Below are 23,166 nucleotides of genomic sequence, written 5' to 3' on the forward strand. Positions count from 1 at the left end.
TTTATATTGTCTGAAGTGGAATCCTATCCAAGTCAACCTAGTTTTGTAATTCAAATGTATTATGTCCCATGTATTTACAATTTCTGTATGAAATTAAGTAATACAACTGGGGGAAATCCAGCATTTCTTTTCTCACATTAGTGCATTTTTCTTTCTGTAGTCTATGAAGTTAATTTCATAAATCATAGCAGAACTTGGAATTCTGTGAGTTTTGCTTTTCTGCTCTTACTGTGAAAGGGTAATCAAACATCAACACATTTCAGCACAAAACATCTTATAGACCCCTTTAATAGAATTCTTATTCTTGATGATTGCTACTTTTTAGTATCCCTCTGGAGAAAAGCTGTACTGTATCTGTCACCGTGGGGCAGACCAGGAACCCTGACAACCTTTGGATACCAAGTCCAGTCAATCTCCTTCAGTCAATTTGAGGTAGCCTACCTTTTTCAGACTCAATCAGATGTTTTGTAGTTCAAAGTGCTTAGAAGTCATTTTGTCATGAGAGAAATCATCTATTGTGATGTAAAATGAGAGGATTTTAAAGGTCTGGTGCTGTTTAAATGTATTCTCTGACAAATAAGACTCCAACAGAAATATTGTGTATTGTTTTGTTAGTGGTAACACATATGCATATAGTGGTGGTGGGGTGTGTGTTGTGGTTGGGGTGTATGTTGTGGTTGGGTTAGGTAGTAATTTTGCATTACACAGTTTTTGCATTACACAGTTTATAATTTACAGTTTGTTTGACTTATTTATTTATATATGTTTTGTTTACATTTATTTTTTGAATAAATATACATGTGTCTGCTTTCATTTAGCTAGTGTAAGTGTGACAAGTGTGTGTGTGTGTGTGTGTGTGTGTGTGTGTGTCCCTGTCCCTTGATGGTCTGGCTAAACTAAAACTAATACTAATATTATGAGTAATGTTACTACTACTACTACTACTGGTAGCCTACTACTACTGAAACTATTAGCCTACTGCTACAACTACTTTGAAAATATTATTAGCAATTCTTCAATGTATTGACAACTAAAGGACTCCTAGCCAAGCCATTGCTTTAGCTCCAAGTTTTTTCTAATTTCTAATGAATTCTTTCAAAATTTTCCAACAAATCAAACTTTTTTTTTCTTCTAATTTCTAATGAATTCTTTCTAAATTTTCCAACAAATCAAACTTTTAAGAAATTTAAACTCCTACCACTCTTACTGCTACTACTACTATTACTGCTACTACTTTGACCACGGCTCATACTAGGCTACTACTACTTTTGAACACATTATAACCTACTCTTCAATGTATTATTACAAGACATTGACAAATATATTGCTTAAGCTCCAAATAATCAAAATGTGAAGATATTTTTACTCGTTTCTAATGAATTCAACTTTCTACCTTTTCAAACTGAAGCAAGCACACACATTTTCTTCAGAAAATATAACCTTTTCTAGTTCAAAGTGGGCTGGGGACATAAGGGCTCAGATGAAAAAACATTTTTTAAACGGTCTTCAACATATGCGATTTTAGGCAATGTAATGGGGGGGATCAGTATGAGGTCAGAGTAGATAATTACGGCGAGAAAAAAATTGCATAAAGGCGCATCAAAGGGGCAGGCTACTACAGAGTCGACAATACGAAAATACTCAGCATAAAACGCACAACAACGTCGATCGCACAAGTACAGTCATCCATATGCATCACATCCACAGCTGCAACACCATGTCAATCGAACAATGCCAATATCACATCTACTGTAGAAAGCACCAGTGCATGAAGACCTGGCTTCCTCTTCAATGTCACAAACCCGACTCAACAGCATGGCTGTTTGTCATGTTCACAGAGAGAGAACGGAAAACTTGGAAAGAAAAAACTGTCAAGAATTTGTTAAAGTTACTGATCGGCGCATGCACGTTTTTGGGTCATTTTAGAATCAGTGTCCCCAGCGTCCCCAGTGTAAATGACACCTATGCCCTCTCCTGCTCTTCAGTCTCCTTTTTTCCTCCAGTAGCTCTCTCCCTCTTCCTCTTCCCTGTAAAAACTGTTCACCTCAACAAATAATTTCATCTCTAAGTAAAGTGTCCACCACACGTGAGCGGAATGAAATGCTGGTATGTTTAATAGAGACTTTGCAATTGCAGCCACAGCAGGTGCCATGGAGGTCCATTCGAGAACTGGCTGTGCGCAAATAATGTGAAATATAGAACAAACTACATGGATTTTTTTTTTATTTTTTTTTTTTAGCTTAAGTTACTTTTTTTGGACAATGCGCATTTGTTTGTTCTGTATTTACATTGCATTGTATGTTTTCTTATTGTGCAAATAAACCTTTCTCAAAGCGTTCTCATTTGTAAGTTAACATTTCTTGGTGCAAGCTATTTTTCAGAACATTTTTAACAAATTATGCTTTTAAAAAGTGATGGGGACAAAATCGGCCATTTCAAAAAGTGGTGGGGACATGTCCCCAGCGTCCCCAGTGTAAATGACACCTATGGGCCTACATAACTCACAAAACATAACTTGAGAATTATATTGAATCCCCGGGCTCTACTAGTAAATTCGCCATACATATGATTCATCAAGAATCCCTCATTTAAATACAATTCCAACCTTTATTATTGTTTCGTCTGTTATTCCATTACAGTCTATGGTCATTCCCATAATCTACTGTAACTAATATAATACACCGTGGATGGCGATAGCGAGCAGTGTGAATCACTTCATAAAGTTGAAATTGTATTACATTAAGCTCTGTTTAGTGGATCTGTTGTATGCCGAAGTTATCAGAAGAGCCTTACGATTCAGAAATCGTGTTTTACGAGACATGTACGCTTGCCGATAAACGTTTTTCTACATTTTTGAATGGAGTTTGGCGTAGAATTCTCTTCCTACGCCAGAGAAAGGAACGTATCGGCGCTACTTCACTCTAGTTGACCTAACTCTTCTACGCCATGTAAAAGAAATTAGTCGTAAAGTAAAAACAGTTTATGATTATTGAGGATAAAGGCCTCAACACGCACGTCCCAACCAATATTCACAGTTGGAATAGAGTTTCTGACACAGAGGAAATGAGGTTTATATGGTCCAATGCAAATCAGTGCGTCTGTGTAAACAGGTGAGTCCAGGGTAGGGCTGAATACCCGGAAGGAAAAAAAAACAAACATCAAAACCGCCGACTCCATTTACAGGTAGGCAACCTGCTGTTGTGAAAAAGATATTATAGCCTAACATAGCCTATTAATACGAATTGCTTGTGGTTTGATTTACATACAATGGTTCTCGTTTTGGTCAAATTGGCGTCTTTATAAATCTGTGAGAAAATGAAGGCTGCTATTTATCTCGTACAATGATTGATACAGCTTAGTCACCATGACACAAAATGATTTGATTTGATTTTGATTGATTTGGGGAATAGAAACCTAGAAAAAAGCACAACTGATGTAAGCTATAGCCTATTTGATCCCAGGATAGCACAAGAAAGGTTAGTTCAAACCGACCATGGAAGAGCAAGTAGCCTAGGCTAATAACTTGACATACAACCCAAAATACTAAAAACACAATCAAAAGGCCAAAGGATATACATGAGATCAGCTGATGTTAAACATATAGACCTGATCATTATGTTCATAATTTTTTGAATCTGTTTTAAATGTGAGATGTCCATGATTTGCTTTTAACAACACAGAGGAAAGTCTTCCTTAACAAAGCACATGACACTTTACTTTTACACACTTTAAGTGGGGACTCAAGTCACATGACTTGGACTGGAGTCACAGTTTAATTGCTTGAGACTTGACTTGATGCATGAAGAGAAGACTTGGGACTTGACTTGACTTGGGTTCTGGTGACTTCTGGTGATTCTCTGTTTAAATGAATGTTTCTGTCACAATCTGAATCTCTTTTATGTGAACAATAAACAGGAAAGCAATACCATACCTATTATTTATTAATAAAGGTATTGGTTATTTGGTTTTCCAGTAATCATAGTTTACGTGGCTGATGCTCCCTTTGAAAGGACTATACTGACTTTTTGGGAGTTTACCCAATATCTGATGAGAGGATTGGTACCGAAATCATCTCTGTGTCTGCAGGTGACTTGGGCCTTGACTTTGACTTGTACTTTGATGACTTGAAAAGGTTTCTAAAGTCTTGACTTGAGATCTTGTGTTTGTGTAAATGACTTAGATTGAAAGTGATGAGATTTGTTCCAGCAGACGACTGAATTGAAATTCTGTTTTCTGAATTTGTATGGAATGATTGAATTTATTGAAGTTGAAACTGATTATAGAAATCAAACTCATGATGCTCTTACCAAGTTTTTATCCTATTAAAACCATATTGCATTGAAAAGTCCTAGATATTTAGTTTTCTTTAAGATATTAAATTGATACTGGACTCTTGATTTGTTCTGACTTGACTTGCTGTTCTACATTTCGACTTGAGACTTGACATTAATGACATGGACTTGACATTTCGACTTGGGACTTGACTTGAGACGTGTGCTTCAAGACTTGAGACTGCTCCACGTACTCACTGTGTCTGTTCCCATAGACCTTATATATACCAGGGGTGCAGCGATGGAGCAGAGAAACCTTGGAGAGGAGTTTCAGGATCAGTTCAACGATGTGGTTTCCAGACTGCAGTCCAAGCAGCTCTTCCAGTCCGACTGGGACATCGCCTCTTTCGCCGTCTTCTTCATCTTCATCGGTAAGTGAAGGTGGATGGAGGTGGATAACACGAGCTCATAGAGGCCAGTCAGTGTCGTCCACCTCTGATATGATGGAGGTTCCTCCCTGACCACAGCTACAGAACAACAGTCTAGAAAACCTGCAGTGAAATTTTGTTTTCTGTGCACATTTTATTTATTCATTTAATTCTTCAGTATTTTTGTAAATTGATTAATAAATTAAGTCTTCATTTAAACGCAGTGAGTTTCCCCATTGAATAGCTGGTTTGGGTCACCCTGGCTTAAAGAGGAACACCAGCCTCTTTAAAAACTTTAATATTATTCATAAAGTTCAGCAGAACCACTAGGTGGCAGCACCATCATAGTATAAAGTCATAGCCTTCCAATGGGAGAAAGGATGGAAGTATAGAACGACAATGAAATTCTCTGTTTAAATGAATGTTTCTGTCACAATCTGAATCTCTTTTATGTGAACAATAAACAGGAAAGCAATACCATACCTATTATTTATTAATAAAGGTATTGGTTATTTGGTTTTCCAGTAATCATAGTTTACGTGGCTGATGCTCCCTTTGAAAGGACTATACTGACTTTTTGGGAGTTTACCCAATATCTGATGAGAGGATTGGTACCGAAATCATCTCTGTGTCTGCAGGCTAACACTTTAGCATACAGTAGCCTATATTAAGTAACGTAAAATATTAAGAATGAAGATAAACCTTTTAGTAATCCAAAGTTGGTATTGGTTTTAATTCTATGGCCTGTAGATTCATAACTTCTGAAAACAAAATCTCACTCTTCATCATTAGTGTCCATTACGAAGCGCAAAAAACTTTAGCTGTCTGGCTAGCTTTGCTAACTTTTTGTGTAAACCAAACAAGTTACGCTTGAAGTCTCGCAGGTAGAGAGATCTTCTGCCATGGAAAGTGTGTTCTTTTTGTCGAATTATGTGTATTTTACCAATCCCCTGAACAAGCCTGTTCTCATTTTCTGACTTTAAGGATAATTCTAATTGCAGTTACTTAATATACTGAATGTTAAAGCGTTAGCTTGCGATCAGATATTGGATAAAGTGACCACTGGGCCAAAGTCGGTGTAGACCATTAGGAGCTGCTAACCTGCCTAAAAGAATTTCATTAGTATGGCTTTTAGTGGAGAGTTTTAGTGTCCCATGATGGTCTAAATGCTGTTTCAGAGGCTTTTCCACCCTGACAAGAATACAATTCTGGAGAGAAACACTGAATACACGTGCAACCCTTGTGCACACACACATAATCCCACTGAATATATCAGTGTATTCAATTACTCAAACACATTCTTATGTGTGTTCTGTATGCTCCATGTTGTATCAGGTATGGTTCTGCTGCTGGTCATCCTGGTTCTCATCCGCTGCTGCTGCTGCTGCTGTTGTGATGAGAAGGTAAACGCACACACACATACACACACACACACAAAGGCAGAGACCACAGGCCCTTTAGGGTTGTGTATGGTTCTGTATGGTGATAGTAACGGCAGTGTCTCTCGACTGAAAGAGTGCTGTTGTGGAAAATAAATGCCTTCTACCCTCTGTCTCCTCTGCAGCCCCGAAGACAGAAAGTGGGAATAGAGAACATGGCTCTGGAGCCCTGACAACCGACTCGCTGCACTGAAAGTAGTTTGATTTCTACAAAATGACTGACAAAGTTGATTTATCCTAGAAGCAACTCTTTATCCACGTGCCAAAGCGAGTGCTTCGCTTGTACCATCACCTGTATCTAAAGCATCCAACCTTTCACTCCGGGGTAGAATGAAGTTTTTTTTCCCCCGACCTACTTTTGCCACCTAATGGTGGAAATCGGAGACATGTGATCTTGTTTAGCTTGAAAACTAAACAGTCAGTTAAGATGGCTGATTGGAACCTTTTAAACCTCTCGTGTTTTTATTTCTCTGTAGATTTGAGTAATATCACTTCTTTCTCTTTCTCGGTGAAAAGTTCTTAACATGTAATTTTTTTGCTTACTCTTTAATAAAAAGATAAACTTTGCCAATGTACACGCACTCATGTATTCACTTATGTAAAATGTACTTATAGAGCGCTTTTCTTATGAAACAGGTTTGTCACAAAGTCATTTACAGAGAGAAAAGGACACAAAAACAGATAAAAAAAACAAAAATAATAAAAGCAGGAGATGGAACAGGTGGATCACAAACTCCAAGAAATAGGTCCAAAGCGGTATATAGGTCCATTAGTGTATGTGTGTGTGAGTGGAAAGGACAGCATTAGGGTTTAACTGATGGGGGTTTTTGAAGGCCGATAAAGATTTTTGGAATGCAGCTGCTGATAGCTGGTGTGCAATATTTTCTAATTTCACAATTTTCATCAAAATTCCAAATAGTTGGTGTTTCTCCCAGAATAAGAACAGAACAAATGGGGGTTTTCAACATAACTCAGCCAACACCACCTTATCACACGTCTCGTCATTTCACTGGCTGTAGAATCACACCATAGAATTCTGTCTAAAACCTCTCTAAAACCAGAGTCACAAACATATCAGTTTATTAGTTTCTGAAGAAAGTAGTCTTTTTTCACTGGCTCCTCATAAAGGCACATATTGATTAGTAAGTCTCACTTGTAACCTACGAGGCATTACATGGCCCTTGTCAGGAAATCACGCACATCTCAGTACTTAAATCCAACGACTAAAGACCCATATATTGCCTACAACCTAGCATATCTCTTTGTTTACTTCACCGCAGTCATTATTATGGGTTTCAGTGGAGAGTTTTAGTGTCCCATGGTCTAAATGTTTCAGAGGCTTTTTTGGCATGAAAATGATCACATTTAAAGATTTAAAAGGTGCAATCCAAAAATATTGGTCTTCAAAAACCTGTATCAGTCAAATGCTACCACGAATAGCCATGTCACTGTATTTCCTGTTGCTGTGAGCCAGTACTGTTAATTTAATGTGGTGTTACTGTAGCCTTTAGTAGGCCTTTTACCAGGTGTGTGATACATGATAGTGATGGGATTTCTTTGCCAGTGTTGCAGGTGGAGGGAGTTTTTCCAGGGACTTTTCAAAGTTCAATGGGGGTAAATCCATCAACAGAGTGGAGAGAAACTCATTGAACTGGCTGTTGTTTACATCATTTTTATTGCACGGACAACAGATAAATAATTTCCACATTTTACATGACATATAGCTTCTCAAAATAGATTAACACTTACTGGAATAAAGTTATTTGTTCAAGATTGGAATGAATATTTGGTTCACAGGGAATCGAGACAATATAAGTGCAAAAAAAAAGGTAAATAAATATGAAAATATAGCAAACACTGGAATAGAGTGATTACAATAACTACGAGAGACAACTATTAGCTTATCATTTAGGCATATCCATGTAGTAACAAGCAGGGAATGCGAGTCCTCCTTTAATGTCCACCAAATGGCGCTTTAAACAGTATCAATTACAAAGAAAATCAACTTCTTGACAGACAACACTGTACTGTCAGTGCATGAGGAAACACATTCTTTGTCACAAACCTGTTTGTATACCTCCCCTGAGTACACAAATTAGTGTTTCTGCACATAAAACAATTCAAATGATTTCACAAATTTAGGGTGTCATTGTGATAAGTACTCAGTTGCTTGAACCAAAAGAAAAATATATAAAATCAAACAACATACAATTAGAAATAACGCAAAAAGCTGCTTCATTCATTTAGTTCAAGTTAGTGCTGTGAAATGAAATCTCACACAGGCGGAGTAATCACAACTGGGAATGGGAAACACTGATGGCCGTTGGGTTTTGATACCGTTATTTCTGCAAATCATACAACACTTCAAACCGAACAGCTGGATGATAAATATGTTTTTAAAAAATTAAATATTCTCAAGATATCCCTTTCGCATTTGCGGTGTGTTTGGATTTGACTGGTCTTTAGGCTGTGCTGGCGCTTGATTAGAAAGGTCTGTAGTTCCAGAAACTGGAAAACACAGATATCTGGAGGTGAAAGAGGAGAATGTAGTTTAGTTTGGCATTACTGAAGTTACAGGCACAGATACACAACCGTGGTTAATTATTTACCAGCTGACTCAACCGGAATTGAAAGAAGTAAACTAGGGTTGGACCGATATATGGGGCCGATATTGTCCTTTTATTAAAAATGGGATCTGGTCCAGTCAGTGTGGTCCAACTCTGATATGATGAATATGATGCAGTTTGTTTGATTACATATTTATTGTAGAATTGATCAATACTACACTGGTTGTCTATGGGAAGGCCTTAACCTCAACTGACTCTAATGAGACATTTTGATCAGATTCCACACACAAGTATTTATAAATGTTTCATTATTATTATTCTAATTATTATTACTGTTATCCTGGGTTTCAGTGGAGAGTTTTAGTGTCCCATGATGTTGTTTCAGAGGCTTTTCCCTGACAAGAATATTATTCTGGGGGAAACGCTGAATACATTTTGTGGCATGAAATATTTAATTGAATATCTGCACAAAATATCGTCTATCGGCAGCTACTTTCCAAAAAAATATCGCTATTGGTCTTCAAAAACTCATATCGGTCCCACCCTAGAATAAACCAGTCACGTACTAATCACAGTGAATAACAGCTTTTCGAGTATTACTGCTTCATCATAACTCATAATTCATTGTAGCTGATTACCTCAAATGTTAGCACTTCATTTCACTAGACACTTAAACAAGTTATGTCACTTTGAAGATTGGACAAGTGATCCTCATTTTTCCAAATAGGTCTAACATGTATTCAGCTGCTGTTTGGAGTCATCTGCCGGGGAAGGTACCCACTTTGTCTTTGAGCTGCTGACAGAGTTGCAGGGAGATGGTGAAGAAGACCAGCGTGTCGTTCAGCCAAGGCACCACACACTCCACCTTGTGGACGTGGCTCACCTCGAACCGGTTGTTGTTGAGCTCACTGGGGAGTCAAGAGGTTTCCAGCAAAAAAAAAAAAGGTGAGAAATTTAAAGGGGCATTCAGTAACTATGACCTCTATTGGCGACCAGTAGGAATTGCAACAACTTATCTCCACAATGAATGAGTAGCAAGGAATTGACCTTATTCACACAGTGGCCATTTTGAACTCTTGGTGTGGGAAACTCTACTCCAAGATTGGCAATAGTATATACAGTATATATAAAGCTAGCATTGCTTCAACAAATAAGCAAGGAGTTCAGCTAGACCGAACAGTTATCAAATTATCTGCTTAGCAATCTCGGGAACAACCAACAACGACTGCTTGAATTTAGCAGAAAAGAAAAAAGTTAGAGAAAAGTTAGTTAACTAGCTTACTAGTAAGTAAGCTACTAGCTAGCTAAGCTAAGACTCTGGTAGCTAGCAATAGTAGCTAGTCAAATATATTAAAATGTGAACCTATATCTGTCTGTATTCTTGAGATCCATTTGTTTCTAATATGTTTTTCAGTGGGGAATCTGTGAAATGATAATGTTTGTATGATGTGCATTTTGGTACACAACAGTAAGACTGGCTGGGCGGGACTCGCTCTTCCAGAGTTTTCCAAAATGGCTGCCGTGTGAATAAGGTCATATTGACCTTATTCACATGGCGAGTGGGGGTGACAGTCAGAAAGTGGAGCAGAAAATGTTTTTCCATTCAACTTTTAAGGTTATGAAAGTTGTATACTTGTTAGTATATGTTTTACTAAGGACTACCACTGTATGCCGAACCGCATGGGAGTCAGGGGACGATGCCTGAAGCTGTAGCCAGGTCAGAGTGTGACAGACACAGTGTTTAGCTTTCGGCTAAATGTAGTTGCTGTGAGTTTCTATGGTGTAACAATAAATTATTAAGTATAATATGTGACAAACCGTACATTACTGTCTTTTGTTTTACATTAGAGAGCCATAAAGTCATAGTATTTACACTGCGTCATAAGCCTAATGTATCATTTCCGATATATTTTTGTAATTACTGCTAGGAATGTTGGATTTAAAAATAAATCAATAAATAAACAAAATCACAAATAGGTTTTTTCTGCTTGCCTTGGGCAAGTCTGACATTGGCTTAATTTCCATGCAAGTAAAAAAAAAAAAGGGTGTGGGCTTTATATTATTAATGTCACTACTATTACCAAAGAGAGAGAGAGAGAGAGAGCACAATGCAAAACATTGAGGTTTTAGGAGCAGGAGAGTCAACCATAAAGAAAATAAAGGAGAGTCTGTATGCACAGCATACAGCTCCCCAAAGGGCAAATGATTTGAAAGCAAACAAAGCAGAACTTACAACATTGCCCCGGGGTTGTGCAACACTGAGCTTCCAGCTGGCTTGAAGTTCTGTCAAGATGAGGAAGAAAATGGTAAAACATAAACCATAAGTGAGCCTACGCCTTTGTGCTTCGGTGTTTAACCTCAAAATAAAGTATTCAAAACGTCTGGGCTTTCACCAGAGGGGAGATAGTGCTTTTATTAGTCTACAGCTTAATCCAGATCACGAGTTTAGATTCTTTAGTAAAGTAGAAATGTATGAATGAAATTGTGCAAAGTAGGTATGGATTCCAGCATTAATAGGATGGAATCCATGCATACTTTGCACATTTTCATCATACATTTCTACTTAATATGGAATTGTCAGTTGAGTATGTTTATATAACCCCCATTTGCTCTATTCTTATTTATATCCTATTCCTCTCTGCTGTATCCTATTACCACTTGCTGCTGCAACGACCCAATTTCCCCACGAGTTTCATCTAATCTTAAAGTACTGAGCTATTTTAATCTGTTCTATGTCAGTAATAAAAGTGTTGACAGTGTGTTGAGTGTGTCTCTCGATGATGTAGCAGAGTTAACTAGAGGGCCTTGCCTTAGTAGTGTTGGGCTGGAGCACATGGAGCTGGTAGACGGTCAGGCACAGCTTGCTCAAGTTGATGTAAAAATTCACCATCACATCCCCGGGCATCGGAGGAGTGAACATTTTCTGGTGATGAAGAACAGAAAAAAGGGGTTAGCAATGTGAAGAGGAATATGGAACAGGAGAAGGCTAAATGCTAAATAGTCGACTTTATCTTCACGCGGGCAATGTTGGAGTTATATGTGGCTACGTTTACATGCATGGAGTAACCCGGCTATTGTTCATACTCTGATTAAGGTCTAATTCAGGTTAATCTGTTTCCATGAACCTTTGATTCCCTGTGATTGAGTCTCCCTGTTGTAGTAGTAGCTTACTGCTAATACAGGGGAAAGACATGATTATCCCAATGGTAATACTTACAGTAAGCACTGCTGCCTGCCATGTTTTTTCCTAATGTTTTTTTTTACATTGGCATGTACCCATAATGCTGTGTTAGTTTGACAGACGGTGAAAACCCAAAGTGAAAGCAGTGAGATGTTTCCATGCCACAGTAACCAGTTTGATACGGGAGTAAGCCAGACATCTTAACCAGGTTTCTCATAAAAAGGGAATTCTCTGGAGTACGTAAACGTAGCCAGTGTGTCCTCAATATCTTTATGGAATCTGTTTGTAATCTGTATGTTGGCCTTTACCATCAGGCCACTGGTGGCCAGCTCGGGCAGGGTCATGGTGGCCGGGGTGGTCAGGCGGTTTCGCGCTCGTGTCAGCTGGAGCATCACTGCGTCCATCAGCTACGGCAACAACAAAGACCATGACATTAACATCACCGCGTCTCAGACCCTTCATCTCCAGCCATATAAATCTCTACTAGGATTCATCTTCACTATTAACATTCAATATTACTTTTTTATTCAAAGATGAAAGGATAGAGAGTGCTTCCATTGGGTTTCTGTGTGTGAAAGCATTTGTTGAAGGTGCCCTTTGGTTTTGGGTTGTTGCTTAAATGAAAAAGAAGCGAGCTCCAGCCTCTCCTCAAACAAAACATTTAAAAGCCTTTATTGCATGGTTAGTTCAAAACAACATATTAAAAACATGTTGGATCTTGTTCTTCATGCACTTTGGTGTGCTACTCCTCGATGAAGCCCACAGCATGAGCAAAACGCATTGGAACTGGTTTTAATATGTTCTTTTGAACTAGCCATGCAATGAAGGCTTTTCAAATTTCTCACCTGAAGAATACCCTGGAACTGCTTCTTTTTCATTACTTTTTTACTGTCTGTACATGTGACTATGCTAAACTGATGTCCATACCCAACATCTTTAAAATCTTTGGAAATACAATACAGCCACATAGCCTACTACTGGACAAATGTCCTCAAGTCACTTTATTTACGCAGTGGCCATATTTGATTTACATAGTAATTGGGGTGGGAAACCCTACTCAGAGAACAGAAAAGCACATGGAAACAAGGGCAAACTCATCTTTGGACAAAAATAAAAATTAAGTATATATCATACAATTATCCTTCAACATCGTTGAGAGATGAGCAAAGCTGGAGAAAAACTCAACTGGATTGACGGGAACATGATGTTGATCAATAATGTTTGCTAGCATTAGCAGTCCGCTACTTCTTGTTGTTATCAAGATATTTATCTCCAAACCAATTAGGAGTAATTCTTAATAACTGTCAGCATGAACAGCCTTTATCTCAAGTATTAGAAATATGCTAGCTTTATGCTTCATATTCTACCCATAGTGTCCATTCTTTGACGATCATTCTTTGATGATCAAATTGCTTATGTTAGCTGTGTTTGCTAGCTTACACTAGTGTTAGGCGACTTTAGCTGGTCAAAACTACTACTATTAATACTAGTTGTTGCCAACAAATTACACAATTTGACCTGACTGGTTTGAAGATAAATATTGTATAATGTCAACAGCATGAAGTAGCTGACGGCTAACACTAGCTAACATTATTCCCTTCAGTCCTGTTGCTGTAACGTTTCATTTAGACTTTCTTGGGTAACAAGGCCTCTAGCTCTGCTCATCTTTCGATGATATCAAAGGACAATTTTGGTGTACATTTTAATTTTCTTGTCCAAAAACCAGTTTGCCTCTGTTTTCATCTGCCTCACTCCCTTGGCTAGTGTTTCCCACCCAGAGTATGACATTAATCATATATGGAATGGATCTGAATGGACAGACCTTATTAACCTCAGCACCCGTCTTGAAGTGGTAACTCTCATCCCGGCTGCTCAGCAGCTGTAGAGCCTGGTTCACATGGTTCCTGGCATCCTGGATCTAATGAGGGATGGATGGATGGAGGGTGGAGAGAGGGAGATGAAATGGTGAGAGGGATGTGTAAGGCAGGATTTGATAATTAACGTAATATGCTTGCACAAAGCAGCATTTTTTATTATTACAGCACATTTTTGTCCACCAGCCACAGTGTTTGATAAATTCCCTGCCACATTCCCTACTTTACCACCAATATTTATTGACATTGTGCCAATGTGGCTGTGAGACTGTAGTATTTTCATTAGGTCCTTGTTGAACTGCCATGTCTGAAATACCTGTGGTAGTAACCTTTATAGTTCAGCTGATGGTTGGTAAGTTACTGCTCCTGTTGCTGCTAGTTTTCACTGCTGTTGCATTGGAAGATTGATTTTTCCATTTCACATTTCTCTACTAAAATTGATAGTGAAAGTGCAAGATTCATTTCAAGTTCCCTGGTTTCCTGATTAAGTCTTGTCATTTTACAACATTAGATTGTTTGATTTAGGTTTTGCGTATTGTTTGTTGGACTTGGTTGAAAGTGGCCTTAATCTTTTGTTGAGGATGTGATGTTAGGCCTTGCAAAGTGTTAGCAGTAATGCAAGTTGTACTGAGCTATTATTGATTTCATTTCCTTTTTCATTGTTGTATTTTCAGGTTGCTTTTCAAAACCTGAAAATGTGGTGACTGTTGTTTAGTGGTCTTCTGTTTGTAAGTGTTCAGCTTGGTTACCATCAGCTGTAGCTAGTCATTGTTGGCTGTCTTGGTTTTGTAGTCATCTGGACGGCTTGTTAGCCAAGACACTACAGATAGCAAGCATGGAACTAGCGCCAAGCTACTTTTCACTTGTTTTTAGAATAGAAGAAACTCCAGGCAACTGTTGGTTAACCACTAAAGTGTCTTACCAGTGTATCTTACCAGCTACAGCCAAACTTACCTGCTGCAATTTCCACTGCTTGTCATCCCTGAATTGAAAATGCAGCACTTGGCTACTTTTGGCAACTTTCAGGTTTATGTCCTGTTCAAAACAAACAAGGGAAACATTTAGCTTTTGGCTTTGTCATTTTAACTGAAACAAGAACAAACCATTCTGACAGTGTAGGGAAATGTAGTCCCAAGAGCACAGCCTGGAGAAACTCACAGCTTGAGTCAGAGCCTCTCCCTGCAGAGTCAGCACCCCTTTCACTTGGTCCATGCTGGAAAACAACACATCGCCAGTTGGGAAAAGCATTTTCATTTAACGTAAGGTTCATTTAAGGAGAACGTAGTGTAGAGAGGTTAAGACAAAGAAAGGGTTAATAATGGGTCAAGGAAGGCGTTCACATGAAAGATTACAACATGAAGGAAGTGACCAACTGACACTCGTGTTTCAGCTTGACGTTTCAAATGATCTGACTGATGATTCATAGAGCATCTGGAAGCCACCTCCACAACAGCAAAGTGATGTTCTGGACTCGACAGATCTCAACTATTTCACTGCATGAGACATGAGCTGTGTGTTGTAATGTCACAAGGGCCTCTACGCATAAGGGTCACAGTAGCTGTACACAGTAAGGAATGAGCGGCAGAGTCTTACGTTGAGCTACCGAGGATGAAGTTTTCCTGTTTGAGTTGACTCTCCAGGCCTGGCGTCGGCATTGAAAAGCGTCTAGATGCCTCCTGTTGACGAGCAGAAGAAAATGTAACTCAAAATCAACACTTAAACGGTTGTACGGTCATGGACTTTTATTTGGCACTGTAGACACATTGACCCCAATTGTATATTAAGATTTCTATGAAGACTTCCTACTGAATGTTACTGCTGCATGTTTTAAAAACGAAGAACTGTCTACAGGCTATCTGCAGGTTTCAGAAAACTTTTTTAAAAATTTAAGACTTTTTTAAGGTTACTTGGAATTAGATTTAAGACCAATTTAACCACAAAAATAAAGGAACAAAAAGCTATGCAAGTCAAACTTACTGTGACCAGCTGGAAGTGCAGTAATGTAATACAACATAACAAAATCAAACTAACACTGCTGCTGGTACCATTCACATATGTTGGTGTAACGACACAATTCATGGCAATTGTCTTATCTTGTTTGTCTTACCTTCCAACACTACCTCGACTAAATATCCCTGAATGTAAATCATGGGGGTAGAAGGTAGATAAACAGAGACATGGGTGCAACAATGAGAGTTTAGGGAAATAGAAACAGGTTTGTGCTCCATTCAAATTCACCAATCTGTTCAGTATTGGCCTAACCCCAGAATGCCTGGAGGTCATCACAGAGCAGGAGACTAGGACGAAGGTTCAGACTATACTGCAATATGATGGTTAATCTCTAAACTGTTCATGACCTTAGTGATACTGTCAGACTACACTGTCACACCGTGCATGGTACCTTAATGACTTCAGGAACACTTTTAACAGTATTCTTTTAAATTATAATCCGGGACATTTTCATATTAATAAATGTTTTGCTACTCTCTATCACTAATTGCTATAACACAATAGTGATTCAACCTACAGCCAGTTCATGAAAGTTTTTCCATTTGTTGTTCTAAACAGCCGGTGTCTGGTAGCTCTTTCCTGTGAAAAATCCTCTGCCACATAGGAAGTGATGCGTTTTATGTTTACAGTTTGTTTGGAATAAACAGAAGAAGAACTGGGTAGTTAGCATGAGCAGTGATAGCCACCATGGCTGAACAGACAGCAAAGAGAAACTCAAACTGCATCAACAGAAAATCCAAGCTCCACCCACATTGTTTGATTGACAGGTGAAGAAGGAAGGGAGTATGCAATGTTCCCTTGGTAATGTTACATCCCCAGTATTTGTTGTTGTTTTTGTGTGCGAGATGGCTATCATAGTTCCCCCGTTTACGAGAATGAATACATTTTCTCTCGCTCTTTCTCTTACATATATCAATTGTTACATCTCTAGCGAGCACAAGGACGTGCCGTTGCACCTATTTGACACCTAGTGAAAATCCGCTGCTGGCTGTGTAAATGCCACCTAGAGCATATTTACCTTGAGGATATCCTGGAGCTGCTTTAGGACAGCATGCACTTCTTCTTTAAGCAGCCAGTTGAATTCCTCCTCCTGCAGAAGACATGGAGACATTGTTCTGACTGGAGAGATCAAGTTGCCTTAACTGTCTTGTTGTTTTCAAAAACACATATAGGAATCTAGGATGGAGAACACAAAGCGACATGGACATCCTTTCCACACTGATGATAAGGCCAGGAGAGTGACACAGGGCTCAGCTATTGTGCCAATATCTGTTACTCTTTGAGAGTATGGTATGCAAAACTTCATTGCCAATTCTGGTGTTGAGTTCAGGTTGGTTCTGTTGGATCTGTTGGATCTCTGCTCTAATCAGCTAGCTTAAAGCTGTTTCACACCGGTGTGACACGAAAATGCGGGACGGATTTGCGGAATATTCGTGCGGGAATTTTCCGCATGTGCAGCTTACACACCAGGTCCGGTGCGACATTTTCGCATTCTAGTGTTCCAATTTCGCACCAACAGGAAAAAAAAATCCTGTTTATTATCTGAGAGAAAATGGACATAGAAAGTAGCAGTCACAACAACATTATCTTCATTCAAGGCGGACGGAACACAGAGAGTTTATAGGCTCATCCAGGATCATGCCAGTAACTATCATACTGAAGTATGTGGCGTAACACAAAAGTCATTCAATAATCAAACTTTCTCCACGATTCAGCAACAACAGTGCTCACACATAAAGCCTATACGTGATTATTTATTTTACTTATGGAATCGGTATGTATTTTTTATAGTTATGGCTCTTGTAGCCTAAATAAAAGTTTAAAATGGTATAATATCATTGGGGTGTTTAGGACTACTCATTAGTCCATGATGAATATTTATAATTGAAACCAAACGAATATAGAAAAGAAAGAAGTTGACCATGGAGAGATGGATCACTCAGCTTTTGTCTGGACTACAGGCTTCTCCAGCCAAGCAAAGACCAACAGACCGCATCAGTAACCTAATGTTGCCTATAGGGAAAAACACCACAGCCTACCTCAAAACTTCATCTTTGGAAAAAAAAACATTGCAACGAAATCAGCATCTGTGTATGAATTTCTAAAATACAATATATACGGGTAAACGGAGGCGTAGCCATTACTTCAATATATTAAATATTACAGGCACATTGCCAAACGTGCTTGAGCAACAAAACGGCACAAAGAACTGAGCAATTAAATGATAAAACAATAACGAACTATAAGGTATTTAAAAAAACATGACAGGCTCTTTCAATCATTGTGAATTTACTGCATGGAATCCTTGGAATGTGCCATTACGCAGCGCTCAGCTCACGTTTCCTACAGCCTACCTTACAGTGTTATATAGTGTTAAATCATAGGAAATAACCAGTATGGATAACATTTGCTAAATGTGAAATATTTGTAGATATATAATGAGCTCTGTCCATTAAATCCTTTTGGGGACGTGTTTTACGCACGGATGTCCCATGGAAATACAGAAGCACAATATTGCGCAATTAATCTTTCAGTTTATCCACAGAGAGAATATCTCACGTTTCATGTCCAGGAGCTCTGTCTCATCACACTGTTGTTCTAAAGGTATGCAATGTGTGAAATACATGGAGTTTTGATGGCGCTGAGTTGGTCAGTGGAAGTAAGGAGGAGGAGAGGGAGAGACTTCACATCTGTCTACCAACGCCCTGTAGCCTGTCATACTGGTGTAATTTGTTATATGTAATATGTTGCAGGGAGAAAATTGAAAAAAAATTATATACTCGTTTTTTAGAATTCTGAAAAGGCCTTTAAAGCAAGACCATAGTATTTCCAGTGTTTCAGAAATTTAAATTTAAAATCTTAACGCCAGCCCATGGCCTTTCTAGTGTTAATAGAAAAAAAATACACCAAAATACTGATATTACAATGATTAAAAAGCCTATGCAGTGGATTTTACATGACGCGGTGCCACTCGACCCTGAGCAACGACTTGCAGTGTGTTTGAAGTGAAACCAGTTGCTGTTCTGGCTACAGCTGTGGAGAAAATAGATCATAGTTTACATATGTTGTCTGTGAAGCGCTACCATACTCTCAGTTTGGCTGGCGATAATTTAATTTGTGCCTATATATCTATATTAGCCTTCCTAGTCCACTGTATGAGTGAACGTGGATCAGAGTGTGCCTCTGCCCTACCTTTGCGTAAAGGTGCACGGCCTAACCATCATCCCCGTACCCAAGCCTTTTAGCGATCGAAAGCCACACATTTATTTCAGCCTGGGACAACGTTTGAAAATGTGACATCATAGAAGGCAAAAGATTTCATTGGTCAAGTGTATATTTTCGCAGACGGAATGCCGCAGAAGACAAAGTGGTTCCGAATTTTTTTCTTGCCGCACGAAGGTTCCGCCCTGGTGTGCAAGCTTCCATCATAACCCACGAAATCATCTTTTATAAATTTCCGTGCGAATAATCCGCACGGAAATTCGCACTTGGTGTGAAACGGCTTTTACTCCTCTCTGTTGGGAAAATGTGATTTTATTTTTGTGTCAATCGCAGGCCACTGTGAATCAAGGGGGCAGGATGGGTGGGGGGGGGGGGTGGGCTGTGCCAGAGACTTGTGTAGGAGGAGATGAGCTCTGCCCATGTTGTTGCAATTCCCACTGGTTGCCAGTAGGGGGTCCATAAAGATCATAGATTACTTAATAATGCCCCTTTAATGTGACTTTGCTTGTTCTTACCCAGAGTAATTTAGACTGAGTGAGCGGGAAGAGGTCTGGCTGTTGTTGGGGATTGAACCTGTGACCTTCCAGTTATGGGCCAGTCTCTACTATCAGGCCATCGCTGCTGCAAAGTACACATTCCACATAGTCAATGCTTTTATCCACAGCAGCTTACAATACCAGGAGTGCCTAGATGTTTGGTATGGATGGCCCCAGTCAGTGGGAAATGAATCCCTAACTCTGACAGTGTTAGTGCCATACTCTACCCATAGAGGACCAGGTACCTGCCAGTGTTTGGGCATTCATCAGGTTCCCATAGGACCCAACCTATGCTCAGAAGGTGTTAAGTCATGTTCTGTGAGGTCTGTATATTATTAGGTAACAGTAAACTGACGGATTTCGCAATGGAGTTCGGCGCAGCTTTCTCTTCAGGGAACGACACGTAACCTCCATCCAACACGACCCGTTCTGTTCTATTGAGAGAACGTTACTCAGACTCCATTGACAAATCTGGCAGTTTAATTTCTCCTTGCTTATTGGCAAAAGGTAAACCCCATAAAATATGAATCAATACCTTTTCTGAATCGATAAAATTTCAACTAGTATACCTGGTTTGCCTGTTTATAATCCCCTTCTACCAAAACACACCGCGGTGGGCGGTAACGAGTAATGTGAACAAATTGTTGAGAAAAAAAAAGTTGAAATTGTAATGAAATTAAGTTCATCTTGGTCGATTGCATGCATGTCGAAACGAAGAGTGGCTCCTAAGGATTTAGTAAACATCTTGAGTCATGTTATACAAGGTATGTATCTTAGCCGATAAGCAAAGCCATGTTAAATTGCCACATTATTAATGGGGTTTGGCGTGACGTTCTCTCCATGCAAGAGAGAACGGCACTAGGCCTGTATCCAACACTGCTGTTTGGTCTGTATATGGAGCCCATGGGCATTTTGTTCAACAGCCATCCCGTGAGAGCAAAGCAGCAGGATGCATTTCATACACCTTGGCTATGGGGGATATAAGGATGTGTACAGTTAAGTGTGGTTTCATGTCAGTCAACGACAGCTCCCTCAAGGTGAGTTGTATGACGACTCGTAAATTGCATGATAATTCTTATGGTTCCAAACGATGAGGAGTTGATTCAACATCGCTTGCAGCCAACTCTTCCCATGTACCCAGGCCCACTGTCTCCATCACACAGTAGTGACTGGCCCAGAATTGGCTACAGTGCTGCAGAGTGCACTGATGCTGCTGCCTTTCCCTGGCTGGTAGCGCAGCGGCCGTTGACAAGAAGCCAGGTTAGTCATATCTAAGTTCTTCAAAAATGTCAAGCAATACAACTGACAAGCCATGTTATGTAAATAAATGGGTTAGTTTAGCTAGCCAGACAGACAGCCAAGCGGCTCAGGTTGCTCGCGGTGCTCCCGTGCAGCAGCAGAGCTTACCAACACAGCTCTCTCCACTTGACTGGCAGCCGACATCTTGGGCAGTTCCGACAGGGATCTCTGCGGATTCAGCATTTTCAGTAGCAGACAGGAGCAAACCGTGATAAACAGCTTTCAAACACTCTTCTTTTCGAGCACTTTTCTCGGTACGAATGTGTGTAGTACACGCTAGCTTATCGGATGGTTTACGATGCCTTCAAGCGCTTTCGGGAATATCCAGTTACGATTTGAACGCACATGAACGACCCAACAAATACACTGGGAAAGTCGGGATTTTATACTATTACCCCCCCGAGTTGCTGAGATGTAACGTTTAGGGGGCGGAAGGCGTGGAAGCCGTGCCAACAACGGATGCATTCAACAACTGTTAGGCAAGTAATTAATGTCAACGTCACTTACATGCCTGAGGCACAATTTCTCCTCTTCATTCTGCCACTGCAGCACAAAGTAGCTATGTGCTGCTTGTTTTGTAAAAATAAAACGACAGCCATCAACAACCACTTCTGTTGCTGGGTCCATTTTGGTAATATTTCCTACCAAAAACACAACTGAGTGCGCGAATATAGGAGTATAGGGACAAGCCGTATTTGCGATTAGCGACTTCACAAGTAGGAGCTTACAGGAGCACTTGAATGCAGCATTGTTCCGACAGTCACACGCTCGCCATTAATCCTGGCCCCACCCACAAAGACGTTTGTTACTACGCCGCGTTCGTATCTAACAAACGTGGTAGATACGAGTTTTCTACATGAAAATACCGTTCACCTCACGTTGTCAGCCAGTAAATACTACTTAGGAACTCGACAACAATGTACGATTTGTATAAATAAGTCATTTTGTGATCACAGATTCTTCCCATAGAAAATGAACGCAGCATACTAGATCAGGTACACATAATTCATGTAGCAGTTCAATGTTTGGTCTTAAATCATACAATAGAGCTCTGTGCTAAAACATGAATCTGTAACCTCTAACTATCAGTGTGTGCTGACTTCATGTAGTTTCATATAGTTGCAATGTCTGATTTCCTTTACAGATGTCACGCTAACTAATATTGGAACTGCAAGATGTACTTGAACTACTTGAACTATGTAATCTAAAATAATAATCAGTAAGTAACTACATTAAAATGAAAACATGCATACATGCCCTTAATCAGGAGAGGATTTAATAAACAGCACAAAAAGTCTTGATATTTCCACATGTACACAAAATCATAAATATCCCCAAAACCATAGTTTCACCCTCCTTCCTTAAACGGGATCCAAGTCATTGTCATTTCAATGTGATTATAAGCCAGGTTATATAAGCCACATATTAATAAACCATTTACACTTGAACTGAACGATCTACAGTATTAAGACACAATGATGTTAGACAGTCGGTCTGTAGAGTCCAAACCAAAAAGTAGTTCTTTTCATTATCCCCCCCCCCCCCCCCCCCCCTCTATTGTATATATAAAAGAAACCCCACTCAGCCTAATGTGCTATTTACATGTCTGTCTTCTAAAAACATTTCTTTACACTATGCTGTGTAATAAGAACCTAAACTAAAAACCTTAAATGTCATTCGTTTGGAACGGAAAAATCTTTCAGAATGGGAAGGTAACCTCTTAACATGCAATTAAATTATTCAGCTTTTATCAGAAACAAATACAAGTAGACTTACTATTTCAAACTCAGAATAAAACAGTGGGCCTTAAAAAGAACAATCAAAATAAAACATCAAAAACACAATATAGATTTTCTTTTGCCAGGTAGTAACTACAGTTTGGGGTCTTCTGATGGTGCTTACTCCCTCCTTTGAAAGTAATGCAGTATGTTACTAATGCTGCGTTCATGTCTTATCAGAAGAAGTGGAAGAACGAGATTGCATGTTGTTGCTACGACTTGGAAGCGTTCACGTTTCACTTGGAACGCCCGCATCAAAGATAACAATCGTAGGGTCAAGTGTTGACATGCTTCTGCGGGAGAGACACCGACATGAATGTTTTTCCCCAGTCTGCACCGCACATTTCCCATAAATCCGATACGACCTGAACGCAGCATTCATTTCACCTAGCCATTGCCTGTCATGTGACCACTGGCTGTCCCTTCCTGAGGCCAACGCAAATAAAAGAATGCATATCATGTGTTGTTTTGTTTTTTTGGGCCCTGACTTGGTGAATATGGAAACCTAACAACCAATGTTCATTCAGTTGTTTATTAGGGTTAGACTGGTATCAGTTTGCA

General features: G+C 39.4%; 2 protein-coding genes across 2 annotated transcripts; one reads left to right on the top strand and one right to left on the bottom strand.

Moving 5' to 3' along the window:
* The first annotated feature begins 3,134 nt into the window (after positions 1-3,134).
* smim22 (small integral membrane protein 22) lies at positions 3,135-6,713 on the top strand. The gene is made up of 4 exons (XM_071909865.2): positions 3,135-3,183; positions 4,547-4,702; positions 6,035-6,102; positions 6,264-6,713. The coding sequence occupies exons 2-4, from the start codon at positions 4,573-4,575 to the stop codon at positions 6,309-6,311; spliced, it is 246 nt and encodes an 81-aa protein (XP_071765966.1). The 5' UTR covers positions 3,135-3,183; positions 4,547-4,572; the 3' UTR covers positions 6,312-6,713.
* A 1,014-nt stretch (positions 6,714-7,727) lies between these two features.
* On the bottom strand, positions 7,728-21,186 carry rogdi (rogdi atypical leucine zipper). The gene is made up of 11 exons (XM_071909864.2): positions 20,936-21,186; positions 16,789-16,860; positions 15,354-15,436; positions 14,919-14,973; positions 14,715-14,795; positions 13,709-13,804; positions 12,195-12,293; positions 11,515-11,628; positions 10,939-10,988; positions 9,487-9,613; positions 7,728-8,663 (listed from the first exon to the last, which is right to left on the bottom strand). Exons 1-11 carry the CDS (start codon positions 21,008-21,010, stop codon positions 8,622-8,624), a joined length of 894 nt encoding a protein of 297 aa, XP_071765965.1. The 5' UTR covers positions 21,011-21,186; the 3' UTR covers positions 7,728-8,621.
* Positions 21,187-23,166: the final 1,980 nt, after the last annotated feature.

Source organism: Centroberyx gerrardi, chromosome 7 (genome assembly GCF_048128805.1).
Source record: "Centroberyx gerrardi isolate f3 chromosome 7, fCenGer3.hap1.cur.20231027, whole genome shotgun sequence".
NCBI classification, from domain to species: Eukaryota; Metazoa; Chordata; class Actinopteri; order Beryciformes; family Berycidae; genus Centroberyx; species Centroberyx gerrardi.

Excerpts from the sequence above, each read along its gene's own strand:
- smim22 (XM_071909865.2), top strand. The coding sequence starts at position 4,573 with ATGGAGCAGAGAAACCTTGGAGAGGAGTTTCAGGATCAGTTCAACGAT. Across the intron at positions 4,703-6,034 it reads CGTCTTCTTCATCTTCATCG|GTATGGTTCTGCTGCTGGTC; the intron begins GTAAGTGAAGGT and ends ATGTTGTATCAG. Across the intron at positions 6,103-6,263 it reads GCTGCTGTTGTGATGAGAAG|CCCCGAAGACAGAAAGTGGG; the intron begins GTAAACGCACAC and ends TCTCCTCTGCAG.
- rogdi (XM_071909864.2), bottom strand. The coding sequence starts at position 21,010 with ATGCTGAATCCGCAGAGATCCCTGTCGGAACTGCCCAAGATGTCGGCT. Across the intron at positions 14,796-14,918 it reads GAGAGGCTCTGACTCAAGCT|GACATAAACCTGAAAGTTGC; the intron begins GTGAGTTTCTCC and ends TGTTTTGAACAG. Across the intron at positions 11,629-12,194 it reads TGGCCACCAGTGGCCTGATG|AAAATGTTCACTCCTCCGAT; the intron begins GTAAAGGCCAAC and ends CTTCATCACCAG.